General features: G+C 38.9%; 1 protein-coding gene across 8 annotated transcripts; it reads right to left on the reverse strand.

Moving 5' to 3' along the window:
- Nucleotides 1-2,585: 2,585 nt before the first annotated feature.
- Nucleotides 2,586-19,049, reverse strand: mapk10 (mitogen-activated protein kinase 10). 8 transcript variants are annotated; one of them, XM_037266501.1, is made up of 14 exons: nucleotides 18,759-19,049; nucleotides 12,997-13,068; nucleotides 12,643-12,812; nucleotides 10,681-10,810; nucleotides 10,385-10,443; nucleotides 9,733-9,871; nucleotides 9,474-9,639; nucleotides 7,771-7,842; nucleotides 7,388-7,570; nucleotides 6,105-6,229; nucleotides 5,759-5,785; nucleotides 5,106-5,169; nucleotides 4,479-4,556; nucleotides 2,586-3,309 (listed from the first exon to the last, which is right to left on the reverse strand). In XM_037266501.1, exons 1-14 carry the CDS (start codon nucleotides 18,759-18,761, stop codon nucleotides 3,167-3,169), a joined length of 1,431 nt encoding a protein of 476 aa, XP_037122396.1. In that variant the 5' UTR covers nucleotides 18,762-19,049; the 3' UTR covers nucleotides 2,586-3,166. The 8 variants fall into 8 exon arrangements, with proteins under 8 accessions (XP_037122396.1, XP_037122388.1, XP_037122391.1 ...); XM_037266493.1 differs by lacking the exon at nucleotides 7,771-7,842 and adding an exon at nucleotides 8,825-8,896 and having other exon boundaries at nucleotides 18,759-19,048; XM_037266496.1 differs by lacking the exon at nucleotides 7,771-7,842 and adding an exon at nucleotides 8,825-8,896 and having other exon boundaries at nucleotides 12,980-13,068; nucleotides 18,759-19,048.

Raw genomic sequence — 19,049 nt, forward strand, 5'->3', positions numbered from 1 at the left:
GTGAAAAGATCCCTTGTGAGAAAAATGAGGATTTGTCGCTGCTTTAAATCAGGGCTGGGGAACCTCACATGGTTTATTTTGTTTTTACATTTTCATGATTGACTCGATCACGTGATCTCACCGGGCTGTACATGGGCCGCAAGCCGTAGGTTCCACACCCCTGATCTCTTTGCTTTCATTCTACATTTCAGTGTGACAAAACATGTCAACTTTTTTTTGACAGACACATGCACACACGCACACATACAAGTGACATCTCATTGTCATTCCTAATGAAAGAAAAATCAACACAGGATTTATAGAAAGTTGCGTTTTCTATTCCGATTGTGTTGACTTGCTGGTTTATTTCTCTCACACACACTAACACACGCACACACACACACCCGAATCATACAGAGATGACCAATGATTTGCGTCTACGTTTACATTCAGTGCCGACAAGCCAGCAAGGACCCAAAATGTCATCTTGTATGTACATTTTGTGCGCTGTTGTTGCCCAAAAAGATTTCAATATAAAGTCAATGACATAAAAAATGAACATATCTTTTTTTTAATGAATAAATGTGAATTCATTAGAAATTTGTGTTTACATTTTAAATGTAATTGGAAATTCTGACTGAATTTAGTCACGTTTTATTTTGTGTTATTAATTTATAATTGTCTTTGTGTGGAATATATTTTTAAAATATTACTTATTTTTAATCATGTGTAATATTTTTACTGCATTTTATTATATTCATTTCATTTTTTCAATTTATTATTTCAATGACTTTATATATTTTTTCCCTTTTAGCCCAAAAAAAAAACAAACTACAACATTGATTAGTTTTGACAAGGTGACATTTTTACATTCGGGGTGGGGGATGTTCCATAAAATGGAAAGACACAGTGTTAAGTGTGTAATAGTTTTAAAATATCCCATAATGTGCAACAACAAAAATGACCCTCAGAGAAATGTGGGTGTTGGGGAATCCTCGTCATAATGGTAAGTGTCACCCTGTTTAAAAAGAGTCGCCGCGACCGACCGGGCCCTGAACTCAACACCGAGCTGTAATGTAGCTTATTCTGGAGACAGCACCCTCTAGCAGGCCTTTTGAGGTACTGCAGGTTTACGTCACTGGACTTTCTAAAAAAAAAAGTTGGTAAGTGTATGACCATTTTACTTAATTTACCTTGATTAAAACAGCGGATATCGAACGTTTTAAAATAAAAATTGGGAAGAGGGGTACAGTAGTTGTTGAGCCATGCCATGAGGTGAGCGATGAAGAACAGAAATGTTTTTACTAGCTGTTAAATCAAACTTCATTCCTCACGTTTCTACTAAGTGTTTGCTAGTTTTAAGGCAAAAATACGTCACGTGTTGCTGTGCAATGTAAAACACTATAGTCGAACTTTTTGCCGCCACCAAAAGGCACTCGCCATTAACCTTTCAAGAAATGTGTTCTCAGGGATATCATGCTGTTTAATAGTCTTGGGCCAATATTACATCTGTTTTTTTTAGCAATACGATAACGAACATTGATTATTACAGAGCAGAAAAGGCGTCGTAATAGTTTTTATGTAGAGCAAGCTGCCTCCTGGTTCATGGGGTTGCTAATCGGCTAGCAATGGCGCCACTCACTAGTGACACTTGACTGGTTACCAGGAGTAAATATGGAGGTCTTCCACGTTATCAATTAGAGGTAAGACAAAATATCGAAATTACGACATATATTACATTGTTGTTCTTCAAGGTGCCGTATCGATTAGGCAAGGAACACTATATTTCTCACTGTGTCAATTAGAAGTCGGACAAAATATCGATACGCCAATATTGTTATCTTCCACGAATTGTTGTTTTAGTAAATATCGTGATATTTACTGTATCTGTATCCGCATCCAAATGTATTTTTAGTTTTACATAACATTAGTGCTTTGAAAAGGGCACTAACTACTGTAAAGCTATTGGCATTCTGAGATTTTTTGCACAGTAAACAACATGAAACGTGAGAATCAAAGCACTGCTGTGGCTCACCTTTTACTCCAATAAATGACATGCAATGTGGTGATAGGCTCTTTTGGTGGAAATTGACTCACATCATCGAGCAGGCTCAAATGAAAGGAACTTTACAGCAAAAGCACTCTTGAACAGCAATGTTAGCCCCAATTGTCCACATCAGACTTCCAATAACATCTGTTATTGTGTTAGTGGATGTGAGACAGCCGGATTAAGCATACGGTGACTTTTTGCAAATGTGGATTGAAATCATGCACGAGTGCAGCAACTGGCAGGAGCAATTCAGGTTACAAGGTGCATCAATAGTCTAAAATAATAAATTTAAAAAATCATACACTCAAAAAGTGTCATTTTATGTTAATTAAATTACATTTATTTTAAATGTTTTATTTTACTTTATTTTATTACTCTTAATCATTTTTGTCACCTGTTATAAACCCCAGTTATTTAATTAATTGTTGGATTTTTACTAATTTTTTTTATTTGTTTACATTTTTATTTTAATATAAAAATTGGAATTCAAACAAAAGGCAATTGCGTGCCACAGGTTGACATGAAGTAATCTATTTTTTAAGAGTAATAAAATAAAGTAAAATACAAATTTTAAAAAATGGTGACATTTTACCAAAATAAAACAAATTAAGAAGCTTCCAGCATACTGGCCGTTAGTCCCACTCCATGTGTCCTTCGGCTGTACACAATTACATTATTTACATGACATGGTGTGTTTATAAACACGAAACACACATTTTAAGGGTTGTTTTCGATAAAACTACAGCAGGGAGGTCACATGATGAGTCCAAAGACAGGAGCGTATAAATGCTGTTTGGGGCCATTTGAAGGGGGGCGGGGCAGCCAGCCAGTGTGATGCTTTTACGTTTAAAGGAGATGCAAGTCAAAGCTGCTTTTTGTATGCAATATACGTGGGCTAATATAAGCAAAGCAACTATAGGATCATCCACATAAGAGTATAACTTTAAATACCGCTGCTGTTTTTTTGTTTTGTTTAGCATGACAACGCGCAGGCTTGCTCATCTCTTTTTGATTGTTTCACATTTTCCCAATTTTCCGTTTGTTTTTCGATAGCGCCCCTCTACCCCTCTCCTTCCTTCTTCTTCTCTGCCCTCCTCAGCGGCGGAAGAAGGCGGGGTTGCGCAGGCAGGCGGCTAGTCACCTGCAGCACCCCAACGGTCCCGCCGAGGTCTCCAGGCTGCTGTCGGTGTCTGAGGCCAGGGTCTGGTCGGTGGACATGGACGAGATGTCGTTGATGGACGAGGACGGAGGGAGGCTCTCGCTGCTGTTCACGGCTGCACCTGCGCTGAGGGAAGCAACGGCGGCGCCGCGGTTATAACGTACCAGAGCGCCTTCGCTGGCGCTGGAAACAATCGTGCCACACAGATAAGGGAAAAAAGCACGGGACCCAAAACAAGGTGATTGGACGAGCACAGTGTGGTTATTGGGACTTGGGTCCAATGGGTTACATGGAGAAAACTAATAGCCAATAGCAAAGAATTGACCCCACTCTAAAAATAGTGGTATCTTGGCATAGTAAAATATTGGTGTTATAAGGGTCTCAGCCAGCTTGTCTGTAAAATTCATTTAAGAGATCCAATGCACAGATTAGGTCATTAACCTGATACATGAATTCAGCAGTAAAATGTTTTTATCCATTTCAGGAGGTAGCCGTTTTGCCACAAGGTGTCGAAAGAAAATCACATTACAATGTCCAAGGGCTCAGGTAACAATCACGGCTCGCGTGTTTTCTGTGTGGTCATGTGATGTTGGCAATCATTTAAAAAAATGCACTTAGTAACACATTTCCAAATGCTTGTATTTACTTGAAGTGTTTTAACTTTTTTGTGCCTGCATGGAAACACAAATTATTTACAGACGAAGTAAATATGAGATACATTTACAAATTTTGTGTCTCTAGTGTTTATAAGGAAAAGCTAATGTGTACTGTTTTGGAAAAACATCCACTTTGTTTTTTGTTTACGATCTAAGTATCCACAAATGTGCTAACCCTAGCAGATTTAAAAGACATTCATGTTAAAACACGTTTTCAAAAGTTCACATTTTTAGCATTTATACTTAAGTGTAATGTATTTCCAAAATGTCGACTTTGGGGACCTTAGTGAGATGTTTGTGTTTTAGCCACTTTAGGCCTTTTCTGTGTTTACATTGTTCGGCTCTCGTTGCTAGGATTGGGTTCATGGTCAATCAGAATTTCCCCCAAAAATGAATGAAAAATCTGGCCTGCACCCAATGTTTCCCAAGAACTCAAATCACCATACATCACAACACACTATAGTATATTATATGTAAACATCATATTTTGTTGCTTAGCATTTCATTTAGCACTTGGAAAGAGTAAAGAGGAAACAGGCGGACAAGACAATGGGGTGTGTGAATATCAGAGGGTCCAGTAAGGTTGTATATAAAATTGACTTACAGAGCGATTAGGCTTATGCACTGAGAGTACCTGAAGGTGAAGGCTGTCCCTTCACTACGCCATTCTTCGTTCTCTCCTCAAAATTCATCACCTCTTTATAAATCAACTCTGTGGAATACAAGGAGAAATAAAAAAATAAAACGACTACAAAAATATTCCAATCCAAATTTATCCCCACCCAAATTATTTGTAACAATACAGTGCTTTTCTGGGTACTCAAAGGCACATAAATAAAAAACAAAATGTGAAAGATGCTGTACATAATTTTGGGAGAATAAATAAATATATTAGAATATATTATAATATAGCATTTATATTAAAATGATGAAAATAATAATAATAAACAGAGGACCTAGAAATGAGCCTTGTGGGATCCCGCCATTAATCATTTATATTTGGTGATTTTTTTTTCTTTAAGAACTAAAAGATACAAATGTTATAAAATATATTTTTAAATTGACATACAAAATGTGTACAGAAAATATGAAAGGTAAGTTGTTTGCAAAGTGCTGTGCATGAATGAATAATTAAATAGCTCATGTTCATAAAATAAAGTAAAAGAGAGCAATATAAGAAAAAGGAATGATAACAATAGTAAATAAATATTCATGAATAAAAGATTATCCGTAATTGGTTGAGTGGTTGAATGTGTCTGACCTTTCCACTCATCAATGGAGTGTTCTCTCTCATCAAGCTGCTTGTCGTAGATTTGAGGCGGAGGCTGTTAAAAAGAAGGTACGGCATCATTAATCATTGTGTGTCATTAGCAGCTTGTTAACAATGCTTATTTAATGCAATGTCTGTTATACAAAAACGTTAGAGCTCAGTTTCTATGTAATAATTGACATTGTTTGCAAAAACACACATTTTATGGAGGAAGAAAATAAATAAAATTTTATAATACATTTTTGGGGTCAAAATAGGATTTTGTTTTCTTGCTTTTCCTTTAGTGTGTTTTTTCAAATCAGTTCATTACATGATTCTTCAATACTTGCATACATTATAAACAAACAGAGACAAAACAATCAATTAAACCCCCCTTTTTTTTTTTAACATGTAAAAGATGCACACAGAAACATGCCGGGAAGCAAATACATATACAACCTTATGGATCTACTGTTTTATTTGGAAAGAAGGCAATATCAAGAGGCTCCCTCCATATAAAAATACAAACAAACAAAGAATTCCCGCCCATTTTTGCCACCAAATATATTTCTAGTCACGTCCGAGGGTCACTTTTGACATCCAATCAGCATATTTTGTCAGGAGAAGGGAGGGAGAGTTTTGCAGAAGCGATGGTGGTCATTTACCATGGATATTTGGATGAGATCTCTGGCCTTCATCAGCATGAGGTGACATTAGAGAAGGGGGGAAACAGCAGAACAGGTGTTGAATAAGGCCACTCATATAAAGATATATACAGTCAGTTAACATCAGACGCGAGTGCATATATTTCGGTCGTATATTTGAAAAGGAAAAAAATCAGCCCAATTATTTTTTTGGGCTATTTCCCGATCTCGCTGTCACCTCACACGAATGAGGCTGATATTACACAATACTTGACCCACCCTCCAAAAAAAATGTTTTACCTAGAAAGAGAAAAAAAAAAACGCTTTTTGGATGGGCGATGAAAGGGTCTACTCGAGGCCTACTCACCGCTTCCACCTCAGCTGGATCGTACCACACATTGATGTACGGATGCTGCAAAGCTTCATCCACTGATATCCGCTTGGCAGGGTCGATGATCAGCATCTTGGACAGCAGGTCTCTGGCTTGGCTTGCTGTAAGAAAATGAATCAAAATGAATGCGAGGAGAATTTTAAAACACGTGTACCGTGGCCCCTAAACACCGCCGCCATGCTACCCTTACACAAAATGACAAAAACTCCATCTCATATAAATTGTTCAAATTTCATAGCAAATCATCAAAATGGCCCTGAAATGGCTTCAGATCAAAATGGCTGACTTCCTGTACCTTTTTTTATGGCAAGTCATCAAACTTTACCACCATTGTCTGCCTACTCATGATGACACAAAAATGACTTTAAAATGCCCATTTGAGGTCAAAATACTTTCATTTATGGCAGACAAAACACCCTTCATTTATGACTCTGATCTTCCCTAGAAATAACGACGCTACCAGAAGGACAAGCTGCAAGTGTAGGAGTTTCCTCCCACTGCTGCCTCTGCATGGAACTGACGGTAAATCTGTAAAATGATGCCTCTTGTTGCTCTCTAGTTCATTTCTCCGTCCATCTGTCCATCTCTCCATCCATCAATCCAGGCATCCCGCTTCAGTCGCGGGGAAACTCGCCCCCACTTTCTCTTTGGAGTCTCACACGCTTCCTGTCTCTGACATTGATCTCCCCCCATCTAGATTGATAAATATTTTAAAAGGCGGCAGCTTCAATGTCACACTAGAGGCATTTTAACATTTTTGTGACATAAGAAAATGTCAGGCTGGTATCTTCACTTACTTGACTTATTTGTTTTTAGAAATGCACTTTTTTTTAGGTTTTAAGTTGCAAGTAAAATTTTGAGCTAGCAAACGTCACAAGCAGATGTCCGGCATAAAGTGAACTACTCTTCAAAAAAGAGGCCAAGTGCTTGCCTCAAGCTTTTTATTTCCACTCCCAGTTGAAGATTACTATCAAATTATATATAAAACAAAGAGAATTACACGCGTATTTAAGCATGCCACATCCTTGCCTTACATAATTCTGCTAGCTTAATGCTAACATACAATGCAGAAAGCCATAGACAGGCTAATTAATCTGGCATTGATGTGTTGATGTATTTTATTAGCTTAGTTTCTTAAAAATAATTTTTGCAGGCTTTATTGATTATACAGTATGATCAAAATGAAGGCTTTCATAAATGGTTCAGCCAAATTATATCTATATTACATTTTTGTAGGTAAAAATTTGCTGTCCTCTCACCTTTCAATTTATTGTGCTCTGAGTCAGCAGGGAAGAGGCAGTCTGGGAAAAGTTTGGGAAAAGTGAGGCCGGCATACTTGGGCCGGTTCTCCACATAGTTCCTCACGGTGGGCTGCAGCTTCTTCATAAACTCCGGCAACGGTGTACCGAGCTGCTCGATCACTTTGTTCCATTGGTCGATGTCTGGTGCGAGATTAAGGTAAACACAAGCATACACACCACGGGAGAACATTTTCAGATCCAAAATAGCTGTTGATGTTCCAGATCGCGTAATTACGCCTTCATGGTGAGAATGTCAATGTCGTCCACACTAAGTGCTTGGGTCAACATTTTGAGGTGGCACGTTAAGGGTGGGCGGAAAGTGTTGGATGTCAGAAGGATACGGTCCGTCCCGGGGAAGAGCACTGTGCCTCTAATCACCTCTCCAAAGATGCAGCCCACTGACCACATGTCCACTGGGTTTACGCAAAAACACACACAAACTCGAATTACTGCCAAATAACCTCTGGAAGTTCTGCCTCACAGATCTGAAGGGTTTGAATCTCTGCTGGGGCATTCCCGTATAAAGTTCAGGTTGAAATTCAGCTTTAATTGAAGTGCTGAAAACGAGCGGCTACATCGACAACAAACCATCGTTTTTTTTGTAGTTTGCCTCCACCATGTTTATTTTTGAATTTCCAACTTACCTGTTGATATCTAAAACTTTCATAGTCTTCTAAATCACACTGCTTCGGTTAAATGACATTTTGTTTGGTTTGTTTACGAGTGGTGCCAGAAAAGGTCCAATCTGTGCAATTGATTGTTAATTAATCATGTCAAACAATTGAGGCAAAATGAAGCGCACTACTTTGTCATTAAGCCACAAATTTCTGAAATGCCATTTGTCGTTATTTATTGAAATGTTATGACGTCCATGCTTCCTTCACATGCACGCTCACACTCACACACTGCTGTGCAATCTCAAACAGCCTTTGGCCATCTTGAGGACGCAATTAAAGCTTCCCCACAGGAGAGGCATCAGTCCAGGTGAGCGCCCGTGTTGAAATATTCATACGGAATACAAAATACTACGCGACTAACTGATTATTTTTGTCTATGCTGCAGTGTTCATCAGAGAGGAAACAAAGCATCGCTTGAGTGTCACTGGGTTAGTTTTCCGCCTCAGAAACAGAGAGAGAACATAAGGTGAGTGTTTGAAAATGTATGTGTATGCTACAATTTTTTTTATTAATTTAGATAAATGTATAAATGTAAAAGAAACGAATACAGTAGAAATACTGTAAATATTTTTTAATTAATTTTTTTCTTACACAAGTAAAAAGTAAAGAAATGAATTAATTTAGATAAATATATAAATGTAAAAAAAAAACTAAATATTTTTGAATAAAATTTGTTCTTGCTAAAGTATTACTGAAAACACACTTTAAACAAGGATACAGTCCCGCCCGGGGAAAAGGATTTTGTGGCGCACCATTTCTCCCATAATGCACCCCACCGACCATATGTCCACTGCACGCAACGAGGCGAGGGCAAAAGAGAAAAGGGGAAAAGTAAAAGGTTAGTGTTGACATCCAGGAGAGAAAGCAGTCATTAGAAAGCAGCGGCTAAATTAGAGTGCTAGGTCTCATACTGTAGTGCGAGTGCGTTCGAGAAAAAAAAAGCAGAAATGGTAAAGCGGAGCTTTAGTGGGATTAAAACGTCAAGAAGTGTGCACAGTCGCGACTCCATCAATATGACAACGAGTCATTGTGTTTGCACAGCAAGTTTATGTTCTTCAGACTTGATATCGACTACAAGGACAATTCTAAATATTGCGCTCCAGTCACAAGGGCTTTGTTTTGTCTCCTGCTGTTTTAATGAATATATTAAAGGCGTCTTGCAAACATAGCGCTCTGTTAGATTAAGCCATTTGCTGATTAAATCACCTCTACAATACAATTTGGGATAAGATTTATTACCTGTCTACAGACACACGTTTGCTGCAGTCCTGATACATTTCTTTGACATTTTGCACTATTTGCTGAGCTACAATATGGGAATGTAATGGGATTGACCATTGTTTAATTTACATAAAAAGTGTGCTCACCGTTTTCTTTGTAACCCATGCCCAAGATAACCTCCGGTGCTCTGTAGTATCTCGTCACCACGTATGGGGTCATCATGAAACTAGTGCCGGCTGTTCGAGCCAGTCCAAAATCCAAGATCTTGAGAGTGCAGTCTGACTTTACCACTATATTGCTTGGTTTCAAATCCTACGTGACGGAATATAAAAAAAAAAAAAAAAAAAGTCAGCCTTTTTTTCAGTTAGTGGCCAATGAATTCTGTTGAATTTGAACTTCTCATACCCTGTGAATAATTCCGGCCGAATGAAGATGTTTAATGCCACATAGCATCTGGTAGAGCAGATAAGACATTCTCTCGTGGTCCAGCTCCATCTGGATCACCTGGCACAGGTTTGCGTCCATCAACTCCATCACTAGGTACCTGGGCGACATTCGGGTTTAAACCTTACGACTGCTCAGACCACATCTAAGTCTTTCATTTCGGAATGTTGTTTTCAATTCATTCTTCGGGCTGTACATCTATGGGGCTGTTTTGGGTCAACGCATTTTTATTCCCCCTTGAAAACGGATCATTTTGAAAATACCTACAATATACCTTGTAGTTACATACAAAATGGACTCTACAGTCGTCTATGATTTTATTAATTTCGAGAGAGCAATAGAACCAGAGCGATCGAAAGATAGATAGGAAGGAATCAAATGCCTTATAACATTATCATCCATCTGCCTCAGATTACTTTACACCCACTTTCACTGATGACACTGCGGGCGTTGTCTTCTCACCGTGCCAAGTGCAAAAGCAATAATGAGAAGACGGTGATTAACACCGTCGGTCATGACGTGCCATGTAAAGGGAACAATGCGTCGCCATCCTTCTGTGAAAATCGGCGATGACTTTTCATGGATGTGTGAAGGTGTTGAGTGCTGTACTTACACATCTTGGAACTCTTCTAATGATTTTTGTGGCGTGAAGACATTTAATAAACTGATAATCTGCAAGAGAAAAGAATCGGTGTGTCAAAAAGATAATCGGCATTTACAGGACAACAAACAACGTAAGATAACTACAAAATTTTAAAATATAAATGTCGGTTATAAAATGACTTCATTTAATTTTCCCAAGGATTGAATATAGCTTTGTTGTGTTCACTAAATATGAAAAGAAAACAGAAAATAAAATAAAGGATAAAGATAAAATAAAAAGAAATAAAAGGTCAGGATGTGACTTACATTTTTGTGATTGACACATTTCATAAGCACCAATTCGCGGTACGCCCTTTTGGCATGCGTCTGGTTCTGGAAAGGTCTGCTCAGCTTCTTGATTGCCACGTTTCTGTCGAGAACAGCGTCATAACCCGCGCTGTTGACAAAAACAAAACATTCAGTGACATTCGATAACAAAATAATGTTTTGAAAATAACAACAAACAAAGTGTCAGTCATTAAGACAAAACCCATTTTAGAAAAAAGCTAATTCACACTCCAAAAATAAAAAAATGTAGTTGTGATAAATTCACGTGTGAGTTTGAGGATGACAGATAAGGGATTGGCTGCGTGTATGTTTTTATTTCTTTGCCTGTCTTTGGAGACTGCAGATCCGACCAGAGATGATTTGTTACCATGGTAACAGTGGAGCCTACATGTAAAACACGCACACACACATTGATCCAGAAGGGATTTGAGTGAGGCAGTCATCACTTGGTGAGGCTGAGAGGAAGATGATGGCACGAGGAATTGGAGTGCTTTAAGCCTTCATCCTTTTTCATCCTCACGGAGTCAGAAGGGCAAAGAGATGTTCCGCCCATTGGGTGTGTCACATGTCTCTCCACATTATTTAATGCATATAAAAGGCATCATGTTAAGAGAACAGAGCTGTGATTTATAGCGCCACTAACGCTCTGAAGAAGTATTCGAGCCACACTAAAAAGAAAATGTCAATGTAATAAAAAGTGGTAAACATTGTAATGTAATAGGACTAAAGTTGTATTATTATGAGGAAAATAATACGCAATGTGACAGAAAATTTAAATAACAAACACTAACAAAAGATACCGATACCTGGTATCGATACTCACCCATTCCAAGTTAGTTTTGTGGAGTTATATCACTGGACCATACTTGGCAAACAGACAGATTTGTGAATAGTGAATTGCTAATATGCGGGGCATTACTGAACTAGCATGCTAATGCGCAATTGTGTTAATGAGACTAAATGAGATTACTTCCAAAATGGATCCCGTTTGCTCGCAATAGGCCGCCAGATATTAAAGCAGTTTTCAGGGAGGGCGGGCGATTTAGTTGGCTCGGACGCGCTAATACCGTCGCCATGACTTGACGACAGCTGCTGATCTGACTCCCTGACATGTGTCACTCAAACCTTCTTAAATTGGCCACATGCCCAACCCCAGATTATTATTTAGCGAGCCGTCCGCAACGGTGTGTGGTCGATTGACGATGCAGGTTTCGTGCTTTCCCCCCCAAAGCCGAAGCTCAGCAGTTGTGCTTTGAATTACAACGTCCAAGCTCGCTCGGCCGCCTTGCCGTTCGATCCCTCTTGGCTCGTGTATTATTCTAAACACAGCAAGGTTTTAGTGCCATGAATTTAAATGCCCCCTATGCTTCAGCAGTTTATTCAAACTAAAGTACTGTGCTAAAAGCCACGAGAGTTTTTGTTTTAACGACACGTTCCACAGCAGTTAATTTGTACAACAGTAGATGGTAGGATAGATACAATTACCAAGATATGTTCGAATGAAACAATAAATTGGAATATTACACAAATAATCTGGGATTCTTCGTTTTCTCATTACCAACATTCAGAATCAGACCGATAGTTTCAGCGTCACACCAAGATGAGTTTGTGTCCATAATTGGCCCCAAAACGAATGGAAAATTATTTTATGCGACTTATTAGCCAAGTACGCCCAGATGGCAGTAAACATTTCCACACTTGAAGTTTAATTAACTGGAAATTTGGCCCATATATGCAGCTTAATTCTCAACTATTGTGAACTGGTTGTGAACCCATCTCGTTATTGTCTTCGATGACTACAATATTCATTTGTATAATAAACTACGGCACTAACCACACCAAAAAGAACCATTAACCGCTAAACGAGACCTCCCAAAAGAAAATCCCATCGTCATAAAAGTGTAAATGAAGATCGTAAAGAGCAAAGCCAAAACGACCTACCAGACAATCCCCTGAGCTCCGGACCCGATGGGCTTTAAATTCTGGTAGCGTTTTAAAACGGTGAAGGTGGAGTCGCCCACTTCCACGCTGTAGAACTGGTTGTCCACTTTGCTTTTGCTCATGTTGTAATGTTTGGCGATATATGACACATCCACTTGTTTTCCAAAACCCTGCGACACACACCACAAAATGCAATTTTATGTTCGTGACAACAACACAATAAAAAACATACAAAGCCGTTTTTTTTTTTTCTAATTTCACATCCAAATAAAATTCATCATGTAGATTAGTGGTGTGTAATGGAACAGAGTGAGTACTGTACCTTTTCTTTTTTTACCTGTAAGGGACACACACCTGACAAAAGGCTATCTTCACATCCAGGATCGGTTGGCTGCAGTTGTATAAGAAATGTCTGCTCATAAATACCTGCAAGACAAAATACGGCAAGCAGCAGAATGAACTCGTGTTCTACGTACTGTCCAAAACAACATCGAGGAAATTTTGTTTCGGTTTCAAGTTGGTTGCTCAAGTTTGGGAACTACCAAGTTTGATTTGAGCAAAGGGAATTCAGGTATTTCAGGAAAAGATGACAGTGACCCTCTAAGTATGCCATGATTAAAGCGTTGCTAAGTCCAAAGGGAGCAAGGCAGTCTTAAAAATGTCATGGCACATTAAGATTTTATATTTGTACATTGGCCTGTTTAGACTGACCTTATTTCTTTTTTTTTTTTTATTGCCAGTGGACAAAATAACTGCAGAGACTCTACCTTCTTTCCTACCTCCTGAAAAATTGCCGCATCAGAGCTGTAACTGTATATTTGGTGTTTTATCTGCTTTGGACTTGATGAGAACAGGTGGATGGAAAAAAAAAATCCAAACACAGATCACGACATCCATTTCATACAACTACTCAAAAGCATTAAAACCAGGCAGCATCCCACCTGATATTACCCATCAAGGTGTAAAATTCCAAGGTTGACGTTTTATTACCATTCCGTGCACAGAACAACAAATGGCCAAAAGCTGGACGAACGACGGCGCTTACGTAATCTATTAATCTGTGCTACGTTAATCTGCAGCCATCTGTGTGTATATTTGAGTTATTAAACCTCTCCCAAGGCTCAGTGTTTGCCTTCGAGCAAACTGATGAGGACTGTGTACTCGCTAGCTCAACTCTCTGGCCAGATTGGGTCTCAAGTGCTGCTTTGGTTTTATCAAAGACGACACTCGGCGCTGTAGCATCAAGCGGCAATACATCACACTGAGTGCAGTATGACTCGCTGCCAGCGGCTTGAGTTGAGAGCTTTAATAAGCGGGGGAAAAAGTAGCTTGGCTCTCCGTTTTTCTATTTGAGTTGAGGCGGGGAGCGGACGAGGCCCAGATATTGACTTGAAAATCAAAACGGTGTGGTTTATAAATCGGAGGAAATGATCAAAAATAAACTGAGAATCGATTGATTGATCTTTAAGTGACATTTCATGCAGTGTGTATGGAGTGTAGTTTGCTGCTTGGTTTTGCATCCTCTGTTTTTGTGAGATTTTGCAGTAGGCTTTGTACAAACAAACCCAAAAAATACTCGGTTTAAGATTGATGTTTCGAGGTCGAAGTCTGCATAGGAAGATGGTGTGTTTAGTTACCGCTGCTTTAAATTGATGGTCTTTACTGTAATTATAACTACTACCAATTTAGTGATAAACTGCAACACGTTCTGAGATTGATACAAATTTGTAGTCAGTTTTGGAACTGGAGGTGTGAAAAGTAATCGATTAATCGACAACAAATCGATTATCAAATGAATTGCTTTGTATATTAATAATCGGGTAATTGGTTTTATATATTTTTTTACCCAATGATTGTCCAAATATTTCATCTTATCTTATATATTTGGTTAAAATACAGTGATTTTTTTTTTAATACGCTAACTTAAATGTAATTGTATCTGATTATTCGATTAATCAATGGAATAATCGATGGAATAATGATCATATTCAGGAATTAGACCAGTAATGATAAAAATAAAATAAAACACAGTGATTGTTGTTGTTGTTATGTTTTAGGTTAAAAAAATGGTACGCGTGTACTAAACTCTGCTTCGGTACGATTTTGCTTAATTTGATTGGGCGCAATTTAATTTACTGGCACTATTTATCTTAAAAGACCATTTTCAGGCCGACCGACCCGATAATTCAATCTTCTCCGACACCGCCAACGTGCTGAGTGTCATCCGAACAGACTGGCATCAATAATGACCACACCATGCGTCTCCCAGGAAGGACGTCAATAAAAGAGTAGGCTAATGGAGACGCGCACACGGTTTCTGACTCAGCACAGTGCAAGCTAGCAGTATGCACGATGACGACTCAGTAATTGTTGGAGTTGATTTGGAAATGATTAGCCGGCAACGATGTTAATATGAAGATGTCACAGCCTTCGTACATTGAGTAGTCACAAATGTCTCCCATCATCCTCAACCGTCTCTTTTGTCCCTCCCCTCGCTCCCAGGCTCCCAGCCTGGATGCAAACGCCTACATTGCCGTCCTCCCCCCACTCCCTCAACCCAGCCTTCAAAGCTCCATTGTGAGTGCTGGTTTCAGCAGCCTCTCCCGCAGTAACGCAGAAAGCGCAGTAAGGGGAGGGGGTGGAGGAGGCACCCACAGAATGGAAGTCTGGGAAACAAAACAGCACTGACTCATGCATGGGAGTCTCCAACGCTCCCCGGCAGCTTATTGAGTTCAGCGGTGAGCAACCGTTTAACCGTGAAGCCGCCTTTGAAATGACATACAAACAAACAAAAACAAAATGTTTTCTTTTTTTGCTATTTTAAGCATGATAACAAAGAAGATATTCGTTTGCAAACAAACATGACCAAAACAATTGATGTGGTACAGTTTTTTTTTTTAAAAACTGCATTTAGTAGAAATTATTTTCTCTTTATGCCGTTTTGAATTTCATTGAGATCATCCCCCCTTAAAACCAGGAACTAACCTGATAATCAAACAAAGTGATAGTCAAAGCAAACAAACATTGCAATGTATTTCAGAATGCAATGTCAAAAATAAAAAAATCCCGTCAACCAGGAAGTAGCCCGAAACCCTTTGAATGGCCAATCCAATTATTCCCCCCCCACTCCATTGAAAAAAAAAAGCACATTCAGCTATCTATTTTTCTCTGTTTAACTCCATCATGGCATCCTAGTCTCATATTTTGACTGCTCAGCATAAAAAAAACTAAACTAATGACCCTACCACAAGCACGAGTAAGAAAGGAGAAAGCTTTCTTTTTTTTTTTAAGATCTGGAATTAATGTGCTGTCTTTAGACTTTGGACTATAAACCATACAGATGTGCTGCAGCTTTAAATCTTGCTCTTTAAGCTGCTATGCACAAGCCAAAAAGCGCCGCATGGTTGCAAGATTCAATCCACGTACGTACTTACACACTTGTGCAGCCATGTTTATCTGATTGTTAGGAGTAATACCAAGGTAAGACTTAAATATTCGTTGTACCGTAGATAAACAGGGCCCTCCTCAAGCATAGTAAACTTTAATGGAGATTATAATGAAGCTGCCCACTATAGAAATACCACCAAATCGATTTAATGAAAAAACTCATTTAGGATTTATACGGCAAAGTCAGAGGTGGAGGGTCTTATCTTCAAATCAGGATAAAGCCTCCCCCATCCTGGAAGTCGATTAGAGAGTGGTACAAATGAGGTCTTTAACGATGCCGGGGTACTGTGGATGCGTGGCTAAATAGTAGCATTTAAAATGGAGTTAATCGGTACTCTTCCCAAAGTACGGAATTTTAAAACTAATATTTAACGTGTCAAACTTGGGTCATAAAAATGTCACTGTATAGGCAACCCGTCTAGCAAATATGCACGCACTCAGTGTGAAATTAAACAACCAAGTAAATCTTTAGTTATTTGCCTGCTTTAAAAATGTCATGACTTGGCAGCTCGGCTAGCCAAAGTACCAAAGCGAAAGAATCTTTTTAAAAAAAACCTCAAAACACTATCTTATAGAATCCAAAAGCTAGGCAGTGTTAGCTATGATTAGTGTTAGCTTACAATGTGACTAGCATTAGCTTCTGATACTAACAATGCTGCAGTAATTTTTGGCTAACTTGTCAACATGGGGCTAATTATGTTTGGTCATGTAATGCGTCACACTGCTACAGTTATTTTGAAGTGTGTAAGTTGTAATATGAAAAGCTAACTTTTTATAGTTTTCCACAACAATATTACTGGTAGCTTTCTGTTGTGCCAGCACAAACAAAACCAGTGGTAAAGCCAAAGACAAAGCCAAACACGACACAATCCTGTCAAGTCTTTTAGGCACATTTTTCTTTCTAGAAAAAGGCTTTCAAATTGTACAAATATATTTTGAAGGTGCGGTATAATGACTGCATCGGTATACCCGTAATTGCTTTACTTATTCCAGTACCGAGTCTCCATTGGCAAGAATGCGTGCCAATCAATATGATTGTGTAAACATTTATGAACTAAAATTCACTTCACTCGGTTCACCTACACGATTTACCTCTCAAACACCATTGTCACGTAAACGCTTACATAGAATGATCGTAGGATTGGTTTAATGGTTAAGCGTGTTCCCTGCAGCACTTTCACATGAAGCATGAAAGCGCACTCCTGAATTATTCAACAGCACAAGGTCAAAGCCACTAAATCCTCTCTCGTGCTGTCTAAGGCTCTTTATCTGTGTTTTCTAACATGGAGAATTTGTTGTGACACCTCAAAAACGTCAGACAGACCCACAGCAACAAAATGACAAGTCGGCATCCCCTCAGTAGTAATGCACATGAAGGCACCACTATGAAAGGTTGTATCACAATTTGACACTATGTTATAATTTTGGATGTCATCAGGTGTCGATATTTGATGTTTCTATATTTCTACTGTACCATAAGAGAAAACGACGCAATATGTTGTGATATCTTTATCAATATAATTGGTATCATGATACAGCGCTAATAGCACTAATTGATATGTTGATAACAGATGTCATCTGTGTTTCTAACTTTTATTTTTATAGAAAGTCATCTGAAGCAGAAAGCATACCAAAAAAAGTTTTATTTGAGACATGATGGTGTGTTATATTGTCGGTCTACATGTGTTGCTGCACTGTTTGTGTTGAGCGCATTGAATAACTGCAACATGGATGCTATTTAGAATTAGCATTAAGCTAGCAAACTGAACGCCCATGTGGTGACTACACAAAGTGTAATTCTATTTGAGGTTTACCTTGAGAGTGCACTTCAACTAGGAGCGACATAAAAGTAATTTTTCAGTTGTTCAGCAATATGTTCATGTAGCAAAGACAGTATGTACAACAAACAATACATTATGAACACTATCTTGAAATTTCATCCTCCTTAGCAGTACATGTGTGAGAATTCTGAGATTTATATCATATTGGAAAGTCCAAATGTGCATGAATTGTGGCTACTGGGTGCGTACGAGTCATTTTTGAGGCTTGCATTGCGATACAGTATCGTAGCAAACAACGATACAGTAGAATATCGATATTTATTCATGCACCTTGTTGACACCACTTTATGTGGGATCTGGGACATCCCCCTCCTGTCCTTTTGAGATCCACTCATATTCTGCATAATGCACAAGGTATGCAGCTGACTTGTATGTGTGTGTGAGAGAGAGAGACAGTGAGGGGGTGGGTGGAGTGGGGAACAAACTCTGCATGCAGGCCTACACAGAATGGAGCTCCTGTTTTGAAGAGCATCATCCATCCATCCGTCCATCAATCCCTTTATCTTGCGGCCATTTGCATGGCTGCATCAAATATGCAAGACAATTAGCCCTAGAGGAGAAAATGGGATGTTCCGGATTGATTTCTTTGGTGATGTGATGGGATTAAATGGCTTGATGCCATGCGGTAACACATTCCGACGACCTTGTTTTGCCTAGGCAGGGTGGACGGGCTGCATTAAAGCAATCATATGCTGTTGTTGTAAAACAAAAATGAATTGAATTGAGAATGATAGATTTTTTTAGTTTTTTTTACATTACCTCAAGCAGTAGATATTAAAATATTCCTTTATTAGTCCCACACGGGGAAATCGTAACGGTCCTACTTACCATTCCGTGCCAGCTGATAACGAACCAAGTCCAGTTCAAAACATCCCGACGGGAAGCGTTGCGGTTATCATGGCTGCAGGATCCCGAAAACGGGAGATGGAAACTACTTAAAATATATATATATGAAAATTGAATGCAATGATTGAGGAAAAAACAAAAAGCAAAAATCAAGAAGCAAAGATTAGCTGATGCTGATTCACTCTTCCCCGGCTCACCGACACCTTGCAACCACTGTGCTGCAAGATGCTGGCTGTACCATTGTGCACCGGGAGGGTAGGGAAGGAGGGAGAG

The sequence above is a fragment of the Syngnathus acus genome, chromosome 12 (genome assembly GCF_901709675.1).
Source record: "Syngnathus acus chromosome 12, fSynAcu1.2, whole genome shotgun sequence".
NCBI classification, from domain to species: Eukaryota; Metazoa; Chordata; class Actinopteri; order Syngnathiformes; family Syngnathidae; genus Syngnathus; species Syngnathus acus.